The 24,511-nt window shown below is 23.8% G+C and overlaps 3 protein-coding genes across 7 annotated transcripts; 1 reads left to right on the top strand and 2 right to left on the bottom strand.

The window, feature by feature from the left end:
* Nucleotides 1-3,225: 3,225 nt before the first annotated feature.
* Nucleotides 3,226-9,475, bottom strand: LOC126903100 (FMR1-interacting protein NUFIP1). Of its 2 annotated transcripts, none has more exons than XM_050681078.1 (6): nt 9,316-9,475; nt 7,667-8,931; nt 7,452-7,582; nt 6,911-7,018; nt 4,863-5,425; nt 3,226-3,697 (listed from the first exon to the last, which is right to left on the bottom strand). In XM_050681078.1, the coding sequence occupies exons 2-6, from the start codon at nt 8,914-8,916 to the stop codon at nt 3,596-3,598; spliced, it is 2,154 nt and encodes a 717-aa protein (XP_050537035.1). In that variant the 5' UTR covers nt 8,917-8,931; nt 9,316-9,475; the 3' UTR covers nt 3,226-3,595. The 2 variants fall into 2 exon arrangements, with proteins under 2 accessions (XP_050537035.1, XP_050537037.1); XM_050681080.1 differs by having other exon boundaries at nt 9,182-9,328.
* LOC126903115 (tetraspanin-17) lies at nt 6,238-21,776 on the top strand. 4 transcript variants are annotated; one of them, XM_050681110.1, is made up of 11 exons: nt 6,238-6,618; nt 9,797-9,949; nt 10,004-10,124; nt 10,190-10,263; nt 13,158-13,232; nt 13,297-13,395; nt 13,494-13,622; nt 18,249-18,299; nt 19,065-19,214; nt 19,365-19,493; nt 19,865-21,776. In XM_050681110.1, the coding sequence occupies exons 2-11, from the start codon at nt 9,857-9,859 to the stop codon at nt 19,931-19,933; spliced, it is 990 nt and encodes a 329-aa protein (XP_050537067.1). In that variant the 5' UTR covers nt 6,238-6,618; nt 9,797-9,856; the 3' UTR covers nt 19,934-21,776. The 4 variants fall into 4 exon arrangements, 3 of the variants coding, with proteins under 3 accessions (XP_050537067.1, XP_050537068.1, XP_050537069.1); XM_050681111.1 differs by lacking the exons at nt 6,238-6,618; nt 19,365-19,493 and having other exon boundaries at nt 9,614-9,949; XR_007703421.1 differs by lacking the exons at nt 6,238-6,618; nt 19,865-21,776 and having other exon boundaries at nt 9,615-9,949; nt 19,065-19,289; nt 19,365-19,491.
* On the bottom strand, nt 21,335-24,197 carry LOC126903131 (chromobox protein homolog 1-like). The gene is made up of 2 exons (XM_050681145.1): nt 24,010-24,197; nt 21,335-23,748 (listed from the first exon to the last, which is right to left on the bottom strand). The coding sequence occupies exon 2, from the start codon at nt 23,745-23,747 to the stop codon at nt 23,136-23,138; it is 612 nt and encodes a 203-aa protein (XP_050537102.1). The 5' UTR covers nt 23,748; nt 24,010-24,197; the 3' UTR covers nt 21,335-23,135.
* Nucleotides 24,198-24,511: the final 314 nt, after the last annotated feature.

The following is a 24,511-nucleotide window of genomic DNA, read 5'->3' as shown; positions in this document are numbered from 1 at the left end:
ACTATACGGTTTAAATTATTTGTAATTTCTACTAGTCTAGTATAAATAATAATAAATATATTATTTACAAATTGTGTTAGTTAAAATACATAAATATTTTTTTTATTAATATTGGTTTTAAAATTGTTTATTAAACATTTATAAGTATAGCATTATGTATGTTTCTTTGTACTCCAGTGACCAATTGTACCGCAGAGCGGTTATTTTCAACACTTAGACGTATAAAAACATATCTAAGGTCAAATATATCCACAGACAGACTAAATGCAGACTAATTTTTATTGTTTATTGTATTTTTATTGTTATATTTTGTTTAATTTGTTAATTAAAAAAAGTATTAAATAATTCTCATTTATTAATTATTAAGTTGGATTTTTTGGATTTTAATATCAAAGAATCAATTATGAACGAAATAATTAGTATTATATTATTATTATTATTTATTGTGATGATGAGGGGGGGTATAAATTATATGCCCGAGGGCGCCAAATTTTTTAATACGGGTCTGCGTAACATAATAATCAAACATAAAAATTTTTTTATATTAATTAGACAGATTTTGTTATTAATTAGTCCATATGCGAAATTCTAATTGCAGATTTAAAATCGCCATGAAAATGGGTTAAGGAAAGTATATTTTGATATCTGATGAAATTCCTTGTAGACCAGTAAATTTATTTATAACAATTTTCTTTTTAAAACACTTATATTAGTTTCACTTGTATGTTGTGTGTTTGTTTGTAAATCTCCACCAGCCACGTGTTATTACACTCCCGTACCCCGTCTATGGCCTTGAGACTAGACGTCGTAACGCATTCACCCCACCCTGCCCACCACTCATCAATAACAATATATTCCTATAAAATTTTATTAACACGCTTATATTAGTTTCACCTGTATGTATGTATGTATTAGTGATGGGCATAATCGAGATATCTCGATTATTGAAATCATATCAATTATATAATCGAGATATTCTGATTTTTTTAATAAATAATATTAGAATAATATTGATTATTCTATAATCGAGTGATTATTTCTAATGATTTCTCGTTTATTATAAAAACAATGATTTCTTGATCTTGAAATGTATATAATCGAATAAAAGTTATATCGAATGATGTCCATGAAACGATGAAACGAGAGAATACTATTTTTAAGTTTTTATTTAGCATAAATTATAGTCGAATTATTATTAAATTGTTGACTTCGAGTCTTATTTTCAACTCGTTCAATCGCTACTCATGGCAACACCTTATCTGTCACATTTTTGGGAAGTATGTGACGATTAGAACAAAGTTTTGTCCTGAACTGGCTAAACTACTGAGTTCTGATTCTCTCACTAGTTGTGAATTTATGAAAAATCAATTAGGTGTGGAATCAGGTGTTTTAATTATGATGGTCAAGCCGGCTATTGCTACCTTATCTTATGTTTTTATTTTTAAATTTGTTATCGGTTTTTTTTAAATATAGGTAATAATTATTAAATAAAAAAAATAACAACTTGTCTTTTATTTAAAGCACTTATTAATAATGCATTATTAATATATTATTGTTATTATTATTCCTAAATTATAGTTTAATATATTAATTATAAATAAACACCAACAAATAAAAAAAGCAAAATTAAATTAATAATTATTTACTATAGGTATATTTATTCATATTTCGAATAATTTTTCGATTCTCTCGATAAATAATAATAGTTGATTATTCTTATCATACGAGCAGACGATTTTAACTTCGAGTGATTTTTCGAGAGATTCACTCGATTATGAAAATGTCTCGATTACTAATCATTCGATTATCGAAATCATTCGATTATGCCCATCACTAGTATGTATGTATGTATGTATATTTGTAAATCTCCAAACGCGTTATCGCATATTCCGTCGTCTAGACTAGACTGTCATAACGCATTCACCCCACCCCACGCCGGCAATACTATTCCTGTATAAATTTATTTTTGGTTATCGTACCCGTACGCGCGTGCTTGTCATCAATATTATATATATATAAACAAATTTTTATTTTGACTGACCATTATCATCCGCGTGCATGCGGCTTACGTACATATTTCTACCGCCGTTTATACCTCAGGTTTAACGTTAGTCCAACCCGCCCGCCCATAAAACTTAGCTATACCTAGTGCATGATACGTTTGCGTACTTATGTCGCCTTACTATATATATATATGTTTATAATCTTACAGCCGCCGCATATGCCTCGCGTACAACGTTGCCCCGCGCCTCGTCCGACCACAAAACACAGCTATACCTCGTGCATGATACGTTTACATTATTAAATATCAATTTCACTCTATATTTAATTGCTATAATATTTATTCATATATTACATTTATAAATCATAAAATTTGTAACGAATATATAAATAAGGAAGTCTTTGCCTTTTGAATAATCCATCAATTTTTTAAAATTAAACACTATCTACAGATTTGCATCCAAGCGTGTCTTATGATAGTGATTTTAATCTTTCTCAGTTATCGTCTATACTTGACTCAACTATGGTACGTCGCCTCTGTGCTACCATTTTTATAACTATGTAATTATATCATTATATAATATATATATAGATTATGTATATTTTATGTCAATTAATTAATTATTATATTATATTTAAGTAAATAAAACATTATCAATATGTCGGATTTACACACTAAATATTGCATTTAATATAAATTTATCAATATCTAGAGTTGCTTAATCCATCAATACTTAACTAACTTTAAGAGAATTAATTCATTATAGACGGTATAAAAGGCAAAGATTAGTACAGGTGAAAGTGTATTATTTTTTTTAAGATTAATTTAATACATTGAAAAATAGTGAAAACTTTAACTGTCCGTCTTGCATAATTTCATATTAGTGGGTTAAGCTGTTTTGGTTCTATGCGCCTCAAATTGAATGTTAGAAAATAAAGTAAAATACCCAATAGAAGTTCACTATTCATTAACAATAATAATAACATGATTTAATTTACAAATAACTCAATTTATTTAAATAACATAACCAACAATATTGATATTAAAATAATTTAAATTTAATTTACATACCTTTAAAAAAGAAATATATTTGTAATCTTGAATATTTTAAACACAATTATTTATTTGTAATAACAGCTTGTACTTATATAAATATAAAAATGAAAATTTTCTTTAAAAAAATAAAATACTCATTGACTAGGCTAAATAAATGTCTCTGTAACTACGTATAAACTTAACTAGTTTAATTAAAAAATACATCAAACAATAATACAATTTTCATAATATTTTAGATATGATGAATTTACTTTTGATGAGAAAAAAGAAAAATATCATGTATATGTTAAGGTGTAAATAAAAAAATCTACAATTCATATATAGTTAAATAGATGATTAGCATCAGGATTTATTTGTAAATATTTTCGTCTGACTAAAGATACTTGAAAAAATTTAAAATAAAATTTATATTATTCAAAATTATGTCAATAATGAAAAAAATATACACTTGCAATAAAAATTAATTTACTTTATATTATGAGAACTCTTTATATTGTGTTACAAATATTCTTTTGATATAAAACAATCAAATATTAACTAAGTTGTTTGAGTTTGTATGAAACGATGCATATTGTTCCTTATATAACAAATACATTGTGTAATAGTATTTCTTTCACTTCTCATCAGATTACCCATGAGCTGAAAATTAATAACTACAATTAGTATAATGTTAAATGGGAAATTCAGCAGATTACCAAAATGGATTAATTAAATAATTTTAAGTTATTCTTAGTGTAAGTATATTGAATTAATTACCAAACTATAAATGCTAAAATATAGGTAATTACTTGCTAGGAGTCAAAAGTTAGAACCAAAGAAAATAAATTCATAGAATGCAGTTAGTTTAAATTATACTAAATGATTTAATAAGGTTAAATCATCTTGAAAATATAGAAAAATTATAAATACTATATATAAATATTTTTGGGAAGGAAGCAATTAAATTTAGTAATTAAAAAATCTTATCTATTTTTAGAGGGACGTCATAAAAGAATCAGTATTGTAGCAGTGGCTAATGTGCATTATCTCATTTTCAAGGCGTGTTAGTCACTAACTGTTCTATTTTCGTTCTCTCTCCTATACAATGTTTTCAATAAAAAAAAATACTAATAAATAGTATAAACTTGTTTCTCATTTGCTTATGTGCACATTAACAGTTGTAGTCATTGCTAAATTGAAATTTTTTAAATAAAAGAGTATTGCTTTGTTTTTTTACTTAAATATAACTTATTTTTATACTGATTGTTAATAATTTAAAGGTTATAAATTAAAAAAGTGTTAAAAGTTGGAATTGTTTTAACAATTAAAATAATAATTGTTTTTCTTTCATTAAATATTATTAGATTTATTATATTGTATAACAATACAATATATTGTTATATTAATACAATTTATTTCTAATCTCACATAGGTAGGTAAAATCAATTAACTGATAAAAATAAGGTTGGGTATATTATTTCAAGTGTATAGAACATTTTTTTTTTTTTGGAAATTGAACATCTTCAAGTTAAAAACTTATTTGCGTTAAAAAGCTATGAATATTTAGAATAATATTTTATTTTAAATTAAAAAGTTCTGGTCATTACATGTATTAAAATGATATTAAATGTAAGTTCAAAAGAAAAACCTTAGTATTGAAAAAAAATTCATTTACAATTCTCCACTTCATCCTATTTAAATTTATTTCTAAAAATTCTAGTCTAATTATTTTTTGGATACTTTTCTCTTTATTTAAAATTAAAAGAATAAATGTATAATTTTTTGTTAATTAATTAAGATGATAATAATAATTTATTAAACTTACTGCTTCAAGAAGTGCTGCTTTTCTTTCCATAACTTCATTTCTAGGAGTTCTAGGGGGTTGTTTTATTTTAACATTTTTTTTTTCTTTTTTAGACTGTCTTTTTCGTTTTTGATTATTTTCATATTTTTGAAATTCTAGAGTGCTATTTTCAACTGATTTTTCTATAGAATTATTATTTACTAGTTTTTCCATAGACACATTTTCAGCTGTTGTTTCTAATAAAATGTTTTTTCCTGGACTTTTTGTTACTGAAATATTTGATGAAGTAGTTTCTATTTTTGTTTTGTTAATATAATCAATGTTAATATCTCCTTGATCACTTTTATTTAATTCAATATTTTCTATGGCACTAAATGTTACAGATTCTAAGCTTGACACTGTATTAGTTTCTTTTATTATTAAAGGCTCATTTATAGTTGTAGTTTTTTTAATAATAGTTATTTCTTCAGGGGGCTCATCATCACTATGATTATCACTGAATTCATACTCTTCTAGTAATTTTAAAGAACCCAATTTGCTTTTTTCATTGTTAGATAAATCTTCTAATTGTTTAATCAAAACATCTAAAATATAAAGTTTATCTGGTGATTTATTTACATATTATTATCGTTTTATAACATTTCTGTATAAAAATAAAATTAAAAATCAGTCAAGCCCTGATATAATAGGAACCATTATAAATAAAAAAAGTGTAACAATAACTAAAATCAAGGCTTAGATTGGACAAAAATTTAAATGTAAAAATTTAATTTGGTACTATTACCACTATGTAATTTTGAGCATTCCAAGTATCCATATGAAATATTTATTTTAAATATTTTTTAATAAGAATGCATATCAAACATGGTGATAGGTAAGAGGATTAAATCTTTTTGTATTCCTTTTACTTTATCCTTGATTAAAATCATTATCATATAATGCATTAATAAAGATGTGTATAATTAAATTTACAATATATGATTTTAAGACAAATTGAAATAAAACACAGATATAGTAAGAAAAAAAAATGTTTGGGAAACTAGACTTTTTATTCTACAAAGGAGGTTGTACTAAAAGTTAGTTACCCTAGTTTATAAAAAAAAACTAAATTCAAAAAAACTTAAACTCTTTCACTTTTGGAATTAGTAACAAAAAAAAATTTTTTACTATACATTATATTAAAGTGTTATCTATCCAAGTGAATTTGTAATTTTAGAAACGGGCAATGAGGTGTGAATAATGTAGTAGATATAAAATAAGGTTATAATTGCATAAGTCAAGTAACTTATGCTTATGGTATGAAGGATCATATTATAATGAAGTAGAAATATACTTTTTTAAACCTAACATGCTCTTTGTTATTGACTTTTTTTATCAACATTTTACATTTTTTTAATACATTAATTGTTTCTTCTCTAAGAAGCAAAATAATTTTGATACTGCAAAAAATGTATTATGAACTTTTAAGAAAAGTTTTTTTCTTCAATACATGAATAACCTTTTTACTTCTGAGGTTGTGGCTAAACATATCATAAAAAAATTCTTACAGAATTTTTATGAGTGATTTGAGATGATAAAAGAGTGTCTAGGAAGATTAACCTTTTTAGCCTCAGAAAGTTATTGGAAAAATTATTGGGTGTTATTGAATTTTTACATATTGGTATCAGTATTAATATATATTTACAATATTGATATATAATATATTAAATTATTTCACTCAGCATCATAAAAGCAGTTTCCGTAACACAAATGACAGTATTCTATCAAAGGATATCAGGTAAGAATAGTTTTAACACACTAACTACGATAATAAAGTAATAATTAGAAATCAAGGTAATTGTATTTTCTATTTCATTACAAACAATGCTATTATCATTCTTTACTTTTATAAATACTACCACAACAACCCATTTTTAGTTATTACAAATATTGCACTGAATTATTGATATTTTACCAAAAACTATAATTCCTCTATTTTTACTGAGAAATTTTTTAACTAATGAAAATTGACATATAAATATGTTTTAAGTAAGTGTTAAGCTATGTGTACGCATTAAACCGAAAATTACCATTGATTCCAGCAAAACGCTTCAGGTTTCCATTCATTGGTTCCTCTAAATGCTCTACAAAGGCATTTTCAAATTTTGTTCTTTTTCTATTATTAAGACGTCCAGATCCTAAAGTAAAATAACATAGACATATTAATATATATATTCACCAAACAATTGTATAATAAATAGCAACTAAAGGTATTAAAATATTTCAGACATTGCTAATTTTTCACAGTAATGCTGGAAGTAAATTACTTAAAAATATTAAGTGGTCATAAAATTAATAAAGCGTAATCAAATATTGTTTTTTTACCTCAACTAAAACTTTACCAGTTAAATTATTTATATAAGTCTATTTAATGAAGACATATTTTTTAATTATAAAATAAAAACACCCACAATTTTTATTAATTTTTTCATAATTATTATAACTTGAATGTTGAGTTAAAAATTATATCCCTATTTTATCGTTATCATTATTTAGAGCATGATCCAAAACAATTTCATTTATCAATTAAAATGTCACTTAATATTAAAAAACTTGAATTTTTTTAAATACCATTTCGGTTTAATTTGTCATTTTTATTATTGAACCTGTTGAAATCTTCATCAGCAATACGTTCTCCTCTTTTAACTTTTTCATTTTGTATTTCTAACTTCAACTTAGCAGTTTCTTTAGTTGGCCAATTTCTAATAAATTGTTTGAAAAACAAAAAAATTTCATTGTTCATTCTTTTAGTTTTCTTATTAAATATATAATAATAATTAACTTACTTTTTTCTTTCTTCGATCCATCTCTTTACTGCATCTGAACTATTACTATACAATACCTTTTTATGTAAACCAAATCTATGGTGTAAATTTTGATGTTCTTTTACAGCACTAGCGTGTCCAACAAAATCACAGTCACCTTTATTGCATGCAATTTGTACTTTGTCTTTTTTTAAAAAACCATCACTTTTTTCTTTATTATTAAAGTTTATACCAGTCATATTACAATTTTGATATTGTTGTTTAGGGTGGAACTTATTTCTTAGAAAGTCTTGTTGTGATGAAGAAAATTTATTTTTAGTAAGACACCTATATTTTCCAGGAGCTCTAAAATTTGCTTTTGGTTGGCTTAATTCTTGTCTAGGTAAATATTGTGTAGAATTTTGTTGATATGGATATTGATGATTAGATGGTTCACACCTAGATTGAAATTGAGGACAACTTTGTCCATGAGGTGGATTAAATTTATTAGAAGTATTATAACCAAAGTTCAAAGATTTATTAAAAAACTGTTGAGATGATACTTGATTAGGGGGTTGATAATATTGATTACAAGATGTTTCATAACTCTGACTCAATGGTAAATTGAAAGAACCAATTGGTGGTGGTGGTGCATGGTTAAAGTTAGGACCTAGTATTGGTCCTTTATTGAAAACAGGACTTGGTACTGAGTCTTGATTAAAAGTGGATCTTGATGAAGATCCTTGATTGAAAACTGGTTTTGGTGGTGGAATTTGATTGAAATTTGGTCTTAATAAAGGTGGTTCATTGAAATTAGGTTTGAATTGATTGAAGTTAGGTATAGTTTGAGTTACTTGACTAAAACTTGTTCCATGTGAAGATACCTGATTGAAGTTAGAGCCAGGTGGATGAACTTGACTAAAATTAGGCCTAGGTGATAGCGGCTGATTAAAATTAGGACTTTGCATAGGTTGATAAGGAAGACTTGGTGGTAAATTTTCAAAATTTGTACAAGATTGAACTTGATCAAAACCAGAAGATTGGTAGTAAGGTTGAGGTGGTGGTGGGCTCATGGAAAAATTTGGACAATGAGGACTACTTTGTTGATTTGATGGTTGATAATTAGAATGAGAATTGGAGTATTGCTGCTGAGGTAGTTGAAATCTTGATCCAAATTGCTGAGGTGGTGGGTGTAAAGGTCTATGACATGTAGGATACAATTGTCCTTGATATGGTGATGGTGCTTGATATGAAGGTTGTATATCTGAATGATACATATTTTGGATGTTCATTATTTAATATTATGTCTAAAACAACAATGAAATATTTATATAAAAAAGTATTTATCTATTTTTTATTTAGTTCTAGTTGATTAAAAAAATGTATAATATTTTATAAGAATACGTTCTTTTTTAATGTTAGATAAATTATGAACATTAAAAATTTTCAATTATAGATTCCGTCAAATCACAGTCTGCAATTAGAGAAAGTTCAGACAAAATTTGACTTTATTAAAATTAAATTGTAATAATACTACATTAATTTAATAATACATACTTAATTAATGAGTAAAAAACGTTTGTTAATTAAAAAAAAAAACTTCTAAAAAATAAAATTGTCATTTATAGATAAACAGTATATTTTTCAAATAATAAGTAATACGTTTTTAATGATACAATAAGACACTTTACATGTTGATAGTTGAATCATTGAACAATGAATAACTTTTATTATTTTTTGGTTTATTGAATTCAAACAAACGGACAGAGCATTAAGTTTAATAAAATAATTCAATAAAAAACGCTAATCAACAATACTTTGAAAGATCCCACGTGTTTTTGTTATCATTCTAACTAGAAAATTATTATCATTTTACAATGCTTTTTTTGCAGATGCACGTTGGTTACCCTAAATAATGAAATGTGGTAATTAACAACTTCTTTTTATTGTTATCTCTTGTGATCAATTAGATTGATAATAGCTATTGTGATTTTCATTGTAAAATTGTTTTATTAAAAATCCTCACATTCTTGATGAGGATATCAAACAAATGAATTATATATTTGTTATACTTTTATAAATTTGACAAATGAAAATTTATGACAAAATGTACACATTTTTATTATAAAGAAAACAATAAAAACAACATTATTTATTTTTAAAATTGTATAGTTATTTACACTCCGTGACAACTTAAAAGACATTACTAATTTATTACATCGAACTAAAATAATGGCAATTCAACAAAAGTATAGACGAGAAGAAGTTAGTGAAGTCAGCTGCTGTTTGAAATATATTATATTTAGTTGTAATGTGTTATTTTGGGTATGTATGTTTAAAATTGATAGAAAATTATGTTTAAATATTGTTGTTAAATAGATGTTTGGACTATCTATCATGGCAATTGGTGTCTGGGCATGGACAGAAAAAAATGTTTTCAATAATCTTGGTAAACTTACACATTTGGCACTTGATCCTGCATTTGCCCTGATTTTTCTTGGTAAATACATATAATCTATTAATTTATCCACTTCTAATAATAAAATCTTAATTTATTTGTGTTAGGTGGAATTATATTTATAATAGGTTTTACAGGATGTATCGGTGCACTACGTGAAAATACTTGTTTATTAGGAACTGTAAGTTATATATTTTATATAAATCAATGAATTTAAAAATTCCTCAAATTAATATTTTTACTTTTTAGTGATTAACATTAACAGTATTATATGCACAGTATTGAAATAAATGTAATTTAAATAGTTTATTATTAAGACATATTATATATTTATTAAAACTTTCATGAAAATATTATAACTTCTCATGAGTCAATTAGCTTGCAAAGTCTTTAAAAGACATTTTAACAATCAACTTTTTTAGCTTCAATGCGAAGCTGAGAAGGTATTGGTTTTACTATGATGTGTTTATTTTTTTTTTTTTTGTGTCTGTTACCACTTTTTCTCAGCTCTCACCGAACGGATTTCTTTCAACGATACGTCAAAAGATCACAAATCGTATCTAGTCGAAGACATTACCCTTCAAAATTGAAAAAATTTCCCTCGTTCCCTGTAAATGGGGGAAACCTCCAAAAAAATTACAAATTTAAAAATCGCTAATTTTCGAAATTTTTTCCATTTTTTTTACTAAAAACTGCTGTAACTTTTTCAAAAATAGACATATTAATATAATTTTTTTTTTATAGATGCTTGATGTCTTTTCCTATCATTTGGTATATTTTTTTTGTAAATTTGACCTTTTTTCTGCCCACAGGGGGGGATTTAAAATGACAACTTTTTCACAAAAAATTAACTTTTTCAACTTAACTTTTGAAAATGTTCCGGAAGGTCTGACACTTTTATATATATCTTAAATTAAAGCTAATGTAATATACTTTAATTTTAAAAAAAAAATTTGAATTCTGGACTTGTCTTCATAGTGAAAATGGCTACTGAATTCAATTTTTGTGTGAAAATTCTCGATTTTATAATTTACATTTTTTACTTTATAATGCTATAACTTTTTAAAAAATGTATGGATCAATACAATTTTTTCNTAATTTACATTTTTTACTTTATAATGCTATAACTTATTGAAAAGTGTATGGATCAACACAATTTTTTTATGAGAAATAATATATTTTAATAATCCCTTTTTCATTCGACATACTTTATCTTAGCTTTTGGAATAATACACCAATTTTTTTAAAATTAAACACAATCTAAAGATTTTCATCGAAGCGTTTATTTTTGATAGTGATTTTAATCACTGTCAGATATCATTATACTTGATCCAACTATACCACGGCACCACTGTGCCATGACCCCCCTTTGCTGAGTATTTATTTTTTAATACCTTTGGAAATTCCATATTACTATGTATATTTCATTAAGAATCTGACCTTTTATATGACCACAGGAGCAATTTTCACATTTTTGAAGTAACTTTTTCAACTTTTAGAAATATTATACAAATACTCTGAGCTTCAAATATATGATAAATTAAAGCTTATATAAAAAAAAAATTCCCAATGACTTATCTATGAGAAAATGACTGCCTTAGTTAAGAAACATGTTTTTTTTTTATTAAAATTTTTTATTTCATATTTTATCATTTTAGCTTTATATTCCTAAAACTTTTTTATATGTATTTTTCTTTTATTCAACATATTTCTTTTTAAAATAATATTATTTCCCATTATACAGAAAGTGTTCAAAACTTGAAACATACGTGTAAATAGTAAACTTTTTCAAATTAACTTTTGATAATGGAAATATTTTGAGCTTTAAATATATGTTAAATTAAAGCAAATCTGTAGTTAGTGTTTAATTTTAAGAAATTGGTGGATCATTCCTTAAGCAAAATTAATTCCTATTACTTGTTCTACTTCGACTGCCAATTGCTTATAGAAAATAAGTCGATTAACTTTAAAAAGGTAAAATAATCAAAATAAGTATAAATTTATATTTAATGTAAGTTAGATTCATTTAAATTTTGTATTTATTGGTGGACTCATTACTATGGTAAACTCTTATAAGGTATTTTTAAATTTTTTTTTAACTTATAGTACTAAACATAAGATTTACTTTAACATGTGTTTAAAGCTCGGAGTATTCAATTAACAAAAGTTAAGTTGCAAAGTTATACTTAAAATTTGTATGTTTCAAGTTTTGAACCTTCCCTGTATAAAAGGAAATGATCTGATTAAAAAAAAGAAAGCATGTTAGATGAAAAGGGTTTATATAAAGTAGTTTCATAAAAAAATTGTATTGATACATACATTTTTCAATAAGATATAATAATTTGAAATTGAAAATATAAAATCAAATATTAAATATTGAAAATATTAACCTAAAAATTGTATGTTTTTTAACTACAATTGCACATATAAAATAAGTTGTCAAGGTAAAATTTTTTTTTTAATTTTTAATTTAACATGTGTTTAATGAACACAGTATTTATGGCACATTTTCAAAATTTAAGTTTAAAAAGTTTCTATTTTAAATCCCTTCCTGTGGACAGATAAATGATTAGATTTTCAAAAAAATTATATAAAATGAAAAGGAACCATCAAAGGTATTTATAAAAAAAATTGTTTAGATTCTTTCATTTTTAAAAAAGTTATGACAATTTTAAGGAAAAAAAGTTTAAAATTATCGAAATTTATAGATTTATAAATGATAATTTTTCGGGGTATACCCTATTTACTGGGAACTAGAGAAATTTTTTCAATTTTTGATAGTAATGTCTCCTACTAGATATAATTAGTAATTTTTTGATGTATTGTTGAACAATTTGGTTCTGTGAGAGTAGAAACAAAAAGTAGTGACAGACACGAAAAAAAAACAGTAGCACAGTGAGGTCATGGTACAGTATCTAATTAAAGACATTATTCTTAAAAATTTTCTCATTCCTAGTAAATATAACTCACGAAACCATAAAAAATATGATACATAGACCATGCATTTTCAGACGGGTATTTTATTCTAAAAAAATAATCAATGTTTTTTAAATGAAATTTTTCTCTTATTTTCAGTATGCAGTTTTATTAGCTTTTATATTAATACTAGAGTTGACTGCTGGAGTGTTAACTTTTATTTTTAAGGATACTGTAAGTGTATACATTTTTCTTTTATTTTAAAGATTGTATGTTAAAATTGAGATATTTTTTTTAGATAAAATCCCAAGCTACTGAAGGTCTTCAAACATTTATTGTGCATTACAGAGAAGATCCTGATCAACAAAATCTTATTGATTGGATTCAAGAAGATTGGGTGTGTAATTTTGTACATTAATTTAACTAATAAACATTATTATAAATTAATTCATAATTATATTTTGTTATTTCTAAAAATACTTGAATACCTTTTAGTTACAATGTTGTGGAATCAAAGGTCCCGAAGATTGGGATTTGAATAATTATTTTAATTGTTCTTCTCAAATGGTTGGAAGTCGTGAAGCTTGTGGAGTTCCATTTTCATGCTGTAAAAGAAAACCTAATGTAAGTAGTCATAAAATTAATATTTTTTTAAAAGTATTTATGACAAAGTATAATATTCTGTTTAGTAAACATACAAACATTCAAATTATTAAAAACTTTGAAATAAAATAATAAGAGATTTTGTTACTAAAAAGAGTTCTAAACTGTTTTGTACATTAAAAAAATTTTATTTATAAAGTATACTATCAACATGACCAACTTATCTATTTTATTGAAGTATCACAATTCAAGTATTAATAATAATTTTTGGACCAGTATTTTGAAGTTAATAATATTTTTGTATCCATCAATTAAATGGATCATGATAAAAGAGTCGCTTTGTATTTATAAAGTTTCTCAATTACTTGCATTTAAAAAAAATTTTAGAATTTTATTTTTGACTTTGATGTAAAGCTGAAAAGGTATTAATTTTATTTTCATGTGTTTTTTTTTTTGTGTGTGTGTTTATTGCCATTTTTTCTCAGCTCTCACTGGACCAATTTTGTGAACAATATGTTAAATAATCACAAATCATATCTAGTTGAAGACGTTACTCTTAAAAATTGAAAAAATTTCCTTCGTTCCCTGTAAATGGGCTATATTTCCCAAAAAATTACAATTTTTAAAATTGGTAAATTTCATCATTTTTTTCATAAAACTACTATAATTTTTTTATTAATTAACAAATCAACAAAATTTATTTTTATATTGAAACCTTAGATTTTTCCCTTTCATTTGATATCAGTTTTTGAAAATTTAACACTAGACCTGCTCACAGGAGAGGATTAAAAATAGCAAATTTTTTACAAAAATTAACTTTTGAAATTGTTCCGAAAATAGTGCGTCCTTTAAACATATATCAAATTAAAGCTCTTGTCATGTACTATAAAATGAAAAAAAAAATTTGTCCCAGCGACTTATTTTCTATGTACAAATAGTTGCTGTAGGTAAAAACATGCTATTTTTGTGTTAAAATTTTTAATCTTCGATTTTATATCTTCAAGTTTAAATTGCTATAACTTAGAAAAATGTATGTATCAACACAATTTTTTTTTTTCTAAATACATTATATATACCTCTTTCATTTAACATACTTTTTATTTAAATTGGACGATTTCCCTTTGTACAGAGAGCGTTCAAAACTAGAAACAAACGTATAAAAAGTAGAACTTTTTCAACTTAACTTTTAAAAACTTTCCGGAAATACTGCGTCCTTTAAACATATTTCAAATTAAAGTTTACAATAAATACTATAAGTTCAAAAAATAAAATTTGTCCTGACACCTTTTCTTTTATAGGAAAATGGGCGTTTGGTAAATTTTTTGAAGATCAGAATAAACCTGCTCTCAGGGAGAATTCAAAAAAACAATTTTTGCACATAAGTTAAGCTTTTTCAATTAAATTTTTTGAAAATATTCCGGAAATATTGACACTTATTTAATTTTAAATTAAAGATTATATTATATATTTTACTATGAAAAAAGAAAAATTCGAAATATAGATTTTCTTCTTGGTGAAAATGGCTACCGTATTCAAAAATATTCTATTTTTGTGTTAAAATTCTGAGTTTTGTATTTTATTTTATTTTAAAATATCTTACAAGGGGAATACACTGACTTTCATGAATATTATATAATTTATTTGACATAGAATAAAGTTCATAAGACACGAGAAGTTAAACTTATTTAAATTTTTTTGCTTTTTTAAAGTTGAAAAAGTAACTTAAAAATTTATATTAGCTTAAATTGCAAATTTTATTAATTGACGAATAGTTTCCGAATCGGTAACACTTGTGTCTCTCATGGTTAGGGTACCAGGTTCGAATCCCCCTGTAGCAATTAATATTTTGCATTTTTTTTAAGTTAGAAAAAACTTTCAAATCATTTGATTTTTATCTCATTTAGATTCATTAACTTCAATAAATATCAAGAATCACACTACATCACTGTAGTCTCCCCTCATGAGCAGAAATTTCTCATTCATATTAATATTATTTTATTATGCGTTTTTTTTATGTGGCTATGATTTATTTTTCCAACCCTCACTTAACCTACTGTTTTCAACGATATATCAAATGATTACAATGCGTATTTTATTAAAGATATTACCCTCAAAAATTGAAAAAAAAATCCCTTAATTAAATAAAAAGTAGCTTAACCAATTTTATCCATACAAACAATTAAAGTCATTAATTTCTAATATTTTTAAAGTATTTATTGTCAAATTAAATTTGATATCATAAAAGTATTCAATTACAAAAGTAAATAATTTTACTTTGTAATTTGTTAATTTTTTAACTCTATTTATGTGTGCTACTATCAGTCTATAACATTCCAAATTTTAAATATATATATATATATGAATCATAAATCTAAAAAAAAAGATTTTTAGTTTCACATCAATTTAACAATGGATGTTTACAATTATAATCAAATTTTATAATGCACTCAATTGAGAAGATCTTTTTTACAACATTTTGATTGGTACTTTTAATAAATTAAATCATTATAATTAGTGAAGTTCTGATTATTTCAATTGTAGAATCTTTTTAAACACCAAAAGTTATTTAGAAATCTATTGCAATAAAAATGCAAAAAAAATATTGAGCTTTTCTGATAAATTTACAGTTATAAATTACAAGTTACAAATTTTAGATTTGAAAACAGTGCGGAAAGTTAATTTAGAAAAGTATATTTTTGATACCAATGAAAGTTCCTTGAAACTAACGTATTCACAAGTAAAAATAAAATTGTTTTCATAAAGTATTGCATTAAAACCTTTAATTTTTATACATGTTTGCTATAGAAGTGACAATCTTTATCATTTTTTATTATTTCTAAATAAAAACTACAATATTAAATTATTAAATATTAATTGCATACTATATTTAATTGCTATAAAGTATAGCCTACAATAAATATTTATTTATAAATTATACTTCTAAATCTAAAAACTACTAGTCACAATATAATTAAGGAAATAGGAGTTGATGTTGCTTTTGTAATTATGCACCAATTTCTTAGAATTAAACATTATCTACAGATTTGCACTGAAGCATTTTTTATAGCAGTTATTAAAATCACTGTCAGATATCATCTATACTTGTCCCAACTTTACTATGCTGCTACTTCACTGTGCTATGGTTTTTTTAAATATTTATACTTACAAAAATATTAAAGAAATTTTTTCAATTTTAGAGAATAATGTCTTCAACTAGACATAATTTGATTTCCCAATGTATTTATCATCAAAATTCAAAGTTAAAATACTTTTCCACATTTTTTACTTAATAAGTATACATTATTATATTAATGTTTAATTTATTAACTTACTTAATGGAACATGATAGTTGCCAAATATATGTTATTTTAATATACTATGGAGATGTACTGTAAAGGTATGTAAAACTATATGTGTAGTGAAATACTAGGCAATATCAGGGTTATTTTTAATTTAAAGATAAAGAAAATATATATTTTTTCATGGGTTTTATTAGTTAAAGAAAATTATTATAATTAATTCAGTTCTGCATATTTCAATTGTAAAATCTATTTAACACCAAAAGTTAATTAGAAATGATTTCTATTTAAGTGATCTATTACAAAAAAATGCAAAAAAAAATCAAGCTTTTCTGATAAATTTACCGTAAATAGTAGTTATAAAATTTGCTGACTCCATATTAATTTTAACAATACCATTTTTCAATAATTAATGATGTCAATTTCAAACTTGCAAATTGAGCTAAAAGTTATGGCAGTAAATTTATTTTTTCTTTATTATAAACTTTCACAAAAAAAAAGTAGGTTAAAAATGATTACTTTTAACATATTAAAAATCAAAATCAATAATAATTTGAAAACAATTATAAAAATTATATAATATATAATTAAAAAATTATATTTTATATTTTTGAATCTAAGAATTACTAATCTGGATATAATCAAAGAAATAAGAGTTGATGTTGCTTTTGGAATAATCCACTCATTTCTATAAATGAAACACTATCTATAGATTTGCATCAAAGCATTTCTTATAATAGCGATTTTAATCACTGTCAGATTAAATAAATACTAAACCCAACTATGCCATGTCCCCACTGTGCTGGGTTTTTTTTAATTACAAATTTTTCACAATTTATCTATCATTAGATATCCTTGATGCCTAATGAGGTTATTAAACTGGATTTTTTTAATGGAACTATGAATATTAAATAAATTAATATTAGATAATTAACAATTAGGTTTATATTAGAAAATTAGTTAATTAAGAATATTACTGGTTGATATTTATTTTTAATCCATTGTATCAACAAAATATTATTGTTTTTATATCTAGCAAAATATCAGCTAATAATGATAAAAAAAACCATGACACACACCAATATTTTATCTTTCTATTTTTATTAAAAATGAAAAAATGTTTTGTCCTTATTATTTATGTTAATATAGAAAATTATTATCAGAAATTAATAAAATTCAAGACAAATTTTTATCACTTTAACACTGTTGTACTTTTTTTTAACTATAAAGTGCTACTACATCTCTGAGCCTAATTATAAATAATTTATTCATTTTTTTATAAATTAAATATTTAGTATAACAAACATTGATGTTTGTATATTAAAATATACTAAAACTTATGTTTTAGGAGATTGTTGAAAACAAACAATGTGGATATGATGTCCGAAAAGAAGGATTTGTAAGTGTAAATTATATTTTACAGTTAGCAAACAAATTTCTAACATTCATTTTTATTAATATTTTATCACTTTTTTCATACAATTTTTTGCATATTTACTAACATAGTTAGGTTATGTTCAAGACCTTCAACTTTTATATACGTTTGCCATAAAAGTAATAACTACTTTATAATTTCTCTATAAAAATTACTATAATAAATTATTAAATATCAATTTCATTCCATATTTATTGGTATAATATTTATACATATATTACACTTATAAATCATAAAACTTGTAATTAGGATATAAATAAGGAAATGATTACTTTTAACATATTAAAAATCAAAATCAATAATAATTTGAAAATAATTATAAAAATTATATAATATATAATTAAAAAATTATATTTTTTGAATCTAAGAATTACTAATCTGGATATAATTAAGGAAATAAGAGATCATGTAGCTTTTGGAATAATCCACCAATTTTTTTAAATTAAATACTATCTAAAGATTTGCATCGGAACTTTTTTTTTTATTGTGATTTTAATCACTGTCAGATATCATTATACTTGATCCAAATATTCTACGTTACCACTGTGCTGGGTTTTTTTTTAAAATTAAATTTACTTATTTATTAAGTTTTTGAATTATCTTCATTCATATTTCTTTAAACAAATATGATTGCAGTTTTGGTTTGATATATACTTAAAGTTTTCTGAGAATTATTTTTAACTGGAATAATTTACATGCTTATACTAATGATGTAATCGGCATTTATAGTATGCTGAAAAATGGACAAGTTTAAACTTGCCTACTCAAACAGGTGAAAGAAATATTTATGAAAGGGGTTGCATGCGGGCTGCTGAAGAATGGGTTGAAGATAATTTTATAGGTGTCTTAACAACAGTTATGGCTGTTACAATTATACAGGTATTACAAGATGCTTAAGCTACTTAACCTTGCATGTGCTTATCTGCTTTTTAAGCATGTATTTAAAAATAACTTGTAAGTAATTCTGCGTTAATTAAACATTTGCCATGATTTTTTTTTTTTCAATTTTTTGATTATGAATTGATATAGAATGATGATTTTGGAAAAAGAATAGATATGATTATAAATGAAAGAGGTTGTTTACAAGCTGGTGAAAATTGGTTAGAAAGAAATATGCTTTTTATAGCAACTGTTTGTCTTATTTCAGCTTTCTGTAAAGTAAGTTTTTATTAAAGAATTTTTAAACTGATTTGTATTGATATCAAAAATTCTATAAATAAAACCTTGAAAATTTTATAATTTTTTTTATTCAGAATTGTAGTTAAAAGTATTTTATTTGCATGTTCTGATTTAATTAAAAATACAAATTTTTTCTTGAAGTTTTAAGTGTTGTTATTCCATGAGTTTAATATTTAGCTTTATTACTTGAATATATTTTTATTGAAATATACAGTTTGAGTTAATTAATATAAATTAAAGCTAGATAATTTGAATAACTACCAATTTTTAAAATTTATCTACAGCTTTGACAGCTAAGCTATTAGCTAATTAGTTTCTTAAATTAAAAGAACACCATTTTTTTATTTCAGATTTTAGGAATATGCTTTGCACAAAATCTCCGTGCTGATATATTTGCACAGAAAGGCAAGTGGCATTAACTAAAAAATGTTTAGTAATGTTAAGCTATGAAAAAAATATTAGGTTTAAGACTTACTAAACATTTTTACATTAACTAAAATAAAATATATAACTTATAGATATATGTACAATATTATACTCCCATATTTAATTATCATGCAACCAAGGTTTCACTATGTTATAAAAATTATCTTTAATCATTTTTTTTATATTTTGATTTTATTGTTTTTATTTTTATATATATTTTACATAGAAATTTATAAACTATACTTGAGTTAATATAATTTATAAGTCTAATAATATAATTTTATGTATTGTATTGTAAAATATGAACCCTTAGCCATTTAATGAAATACATTAACTTTTGATTTTTTTTTTTTTTTGTTCTCAGAATATTCCTATTAAAAATAACTTATATTTAAGTGCCAAATGAAGTTTTACACTATCTAAAAATTATTTAAGATTTTTTTAATTAAGTTCCTATTAGTATTATTAATATAACATGTAAATATATTTTTATTTAATTAAATAAACAATTATGATCATTTTTGCAATAATTATTTGCTTAATTGAAATTCTTAGTTATTTTTGGCAGTTGATGTAATATAAATTATTGCTTATTTAAATTATATATTTATATATAGAGTGGAACAGTTCTAACTAACAACTCTTATAAATTTTGATACAATTTCATTTTTATTTTTAATAATTTTTACAGTTTAGAGTATTAAAAGCATATTTTTTAATATTTATCTCCAATATAAAAATCAAATGAAATATTTTATTACAAAAAATTTTGAAGGGTTGATAACAATTTTTGTATAAGTACTTATTAAGTTATAAATATTTTAATACATAGAATGAGTATGTGATAAAATGTTTGTCACTTAATAACTAAATTGTTATCAATCCTTCAATACTTTTTATAAAAAGGCTAAAATATTGCTATTTAAAAAAAAAAATCATTTAAGTTTTTTTCTTATTGGAGACAAATAATAAAAAAAATATGCTTTGACCATGTTCAAAATTGTAAAAATTATTTTTTAAAAAATTGACTCATAATATTTTCTAAATGAAAAGTTATTAAAGATGTTAGAACTTGTTAACCCCTCTGTATATATACAGGCTGATTATAACTTAGATTCACTCAATATCTTTAAAAATATTAGTATTATTAAGGGAATAAAATCAAGTCTTCTTTAAAATTATATTGTGTTTTATATTTTAAAGATATTGTGTGAGGAATAATTTAACAATTTCTCTGTATATATATATATATATATATATATACTATAATCTTCTATGTAGTCATTTGTAACATTAAACCAACTTTAAAATTTATTCTACGAGTGGCATAATTTGCATTGTTTTGTTGGAATTACATTCTTACCACCCAATAGTTAAATGTTTTTTGGAAAGGATGGGGAGAACCACACAGGACTCTCAGAACTAATCTAGCTGTATTTAATTAGCCTCAGGATTATTTTTAGGAAACCCTATAAGTAAATTATTATTCGAATTTATCTAAATTATGAAATATTGAGCTATAAAAACATTAGTCAATTTAGCTTCAATTATAGATAGACCTTGGAGTCTATCTTCCTCTCTTATTTTTAGTCTGGTGACAAGGAATAATATGGTAAAAAAGCAACCCACCAAGTAAATTACCCAGACTATAACCCAATCCAACTAATAGAGTATAGTACTATAGTTCCCACAGAAATTTTCCAAATTATGCCTTTGTATACTATGATAAATAGTTTTATAATAAATATGTATGTATCAAACTAATACTTTGTGAACAACTATGTTTAATATCTTATTATGAATAAATATATTTAATAAAAATAACAGTCAATGTTTTTTTTGTCTTATTGATTATCCTGTTATGCAATTCTAAAAAATGGCAACCATGTATAACTTATATTTAAATGAAGTAGTATGAAAAAGATGTTTTGAGCCCAACTCTAAAGGTTCAGTTAACACAAACTATCTAGTATTTATTTGGCTTTTTTGATAGTCAAAAAACTTATTTACTAAAATATTTATACACCAGGAACTCAATTTTACAGTTAGTTTGATTTCAGGTCCAAAAATTATTTACCTTAATATTCTATTGCATAGTTTACTTGTATACAATTAAAGTTTTGAAAGAAAAAGTTTTTGAGCTCATTTTTTTGGGTTTTTTATTATGTAAAAGATAAAAATTTGATATTCTTGAAAAAAGTAATGTATTAACTGATAGCAATTTCATAATTATTATCCATAATAGTTAGTGAAAACTTTTTCTGAATAATGTTCATCAAACAAGGTTTATAAATAGCTAACCTTGATAGATAAGCCACAAATTTTATACATTTAAACATCGTTAATTAAACTAAGAAAATTAATTTTATTTTCAGGTTCATATAATAATTTTATTGTTTAATTTCTAATTAGTAACTATCTTAAAATAATATGACTAAAAACCTGAAGCCAGATTTGGAATCTGCACTACAAATTATGTATAAAATTAGTCTAAAAATTGTTGATAGTAAAATTACTATTGTCCTACATTTATGCGCTTTAAAAACTTATATCATAATCAGATAGATTAAAATTAATATTTAATTATTTAGTAATTAGGTTTTAAAAATTACTATGGTAACTAATTGTTCAAATTAATTAAATAATAACTAAGATTTTCTTTTAATTAATCTATATATAATAAGTCAAGAATACGAGTTATCAAATCTAGATACTAACCCACATTATAGTAGGATTAAATACCATAACTTAAAAAATTACAAATGCACTTATTTATATTAGAAAAGAACAAAATAAACAAAAAAAACTGCATTATACTAATTAACTGAATGTTTTAATATAACATAAGAAGACTTGTATAAGATAATTTATGTCGTTATGTTAATAATAGTTATATAGAAATATTGAAATGTTTCATCACAACATTAAAAATACATAGTAAACAACTTAAAATACTATTTTGTTTTTGAGGCAAACAAAAGTAGATATTTGACATTTCATTATTTTCAAGGAATTTTACAACATTATAAAAAAACTTACAAATATTTAAAAAGTTACACTTAGATTGGACTGTTTTTTTTTTTTTTATGGGACCTTTTTCCATAATATCATAAAATTAGATTAAATAAAAATTCAAAAAGAATATTTTTGAGCCCTTTATAAATAAAGAACTCGTCTACTAGTCTACTTATACAATTAAACCCCATTTTTGTTCTGCGGGCTATGCCATGTAAGTCTTTCTTCATAAAATTTAATAACAACTTGTGGACACAATACATTGGCTGTTTTAGCAGGTACTAAATCTGCCTCTTCTACACCCTTCCATTTTAATAGAAACATCAATTGGCCACTAGTGTCAGTAGCTCCTATTATTTTTTCTGCTTCAAGACCACGTTGAAAACCTGAAGTTCCCTTAGTTTCTTCTTCTTCAGTATTTGTCTTTGTTTTAGCCGGTGATGCTTTTCTACGTTCTTTTGAAGGACCTGCATCTGTTGCAGAAGTATTAGAATTAGATAGAGTACGTTTTCGTCCACGTTCTGGAGTATCTTTTGGTTTTTTTTCTTTTTCCTTTCGTTGCTTTAACTTTTCTTCAAATTCTTCAATAAGTTCTGGACAATCAAGATTTTCTTCTGGTTCCCAAGTGTTATCTTCATCTGAATAACCTTTCCATTTTAAAAAATATTCTACTTTACCATTTTTGAAACGTTTGTCTAAAATTTTTTCAACGGAATATTCTTCTTCTTCTGGTTCATTTTCAGAGCCAGACCCAGCATCTTGTGCTTCTTTTTCAACTGGAGTATCTTTCATTCTAAAAAATAAAAAAATAAATGTAAATAGGATCATCACATCAAATTTGAATGAATACAATATTCTATCTTAATAAAACATATATAATTATTTAATATTAAAAAATCCTATTATTCACGTTATATCAAACTAATTAGTTAAATTTATTGTTTCCAAGTTATTCAAACCTTTTAACACGTATAATTTTCCAACGTGTATTTTTACAATCGTAATATAAACAAGACTTAATTCATATGTAGTAATTGATTGGAAGTCAACTTACTTAATTACTTGCTAAACTATGAAGATAATACAGTCTAAGTGAATAGCTTCACAACAAACAGTCTTCGATAGACGTTTAATAAAAATGTTAAATCCAATGATAAAACACTTGTAAATTAAATACTCAAATAAAATTTATAAGAAAAATGATGATTTCGGCTTTCTCGTTAAATAATAACATAGTAGAACACCGTTTGAGCACTAGGTGTCGTTGTTGAGGCGTTACTAAAATCATGGAACAAACAATGTTTACCGCCAATTTTACTACTACTAATTTTAATTACTTTGTCATAAACCTGATAATAAAATTACATTAAAAATAAACAAATAAGACAGCACTGCAGAGGTATTATTAAATAAGTAATTATTATTTCATATAAAGAGAGATTAATATTATACATAATATATATATATTAGTATTATGTGATAGTGTTCAATCCATAATCTAAAAAAATAATTTATAAATTTTATTCAAAAACACAATAGAGCACTTGGAATTTGTT

This window comes from Daktulosphaira vitifoliae, unplaced genomic scaffold (assembly GCF_025091365.1).
Source record: "Daktulosphaira vitifoliae isolate Bord-2020 unplaced genomic scaffold, ASM2509136v1 Scaffold_3, whole genome shotgun sequence".
NCBI classification, from domain to species: domain Eukaryota; kingdom Metazoa; phylum Arthropoda; class Insecta; order Hemiptera; family Phylloxeridae; genus Daktulosphaira; species Daktulosphaira vitifoliae.
Note: the sequence above shows the minus strand (reverse complement) of the source record. Positions and strands in the feature narration are given on the sequence as shown.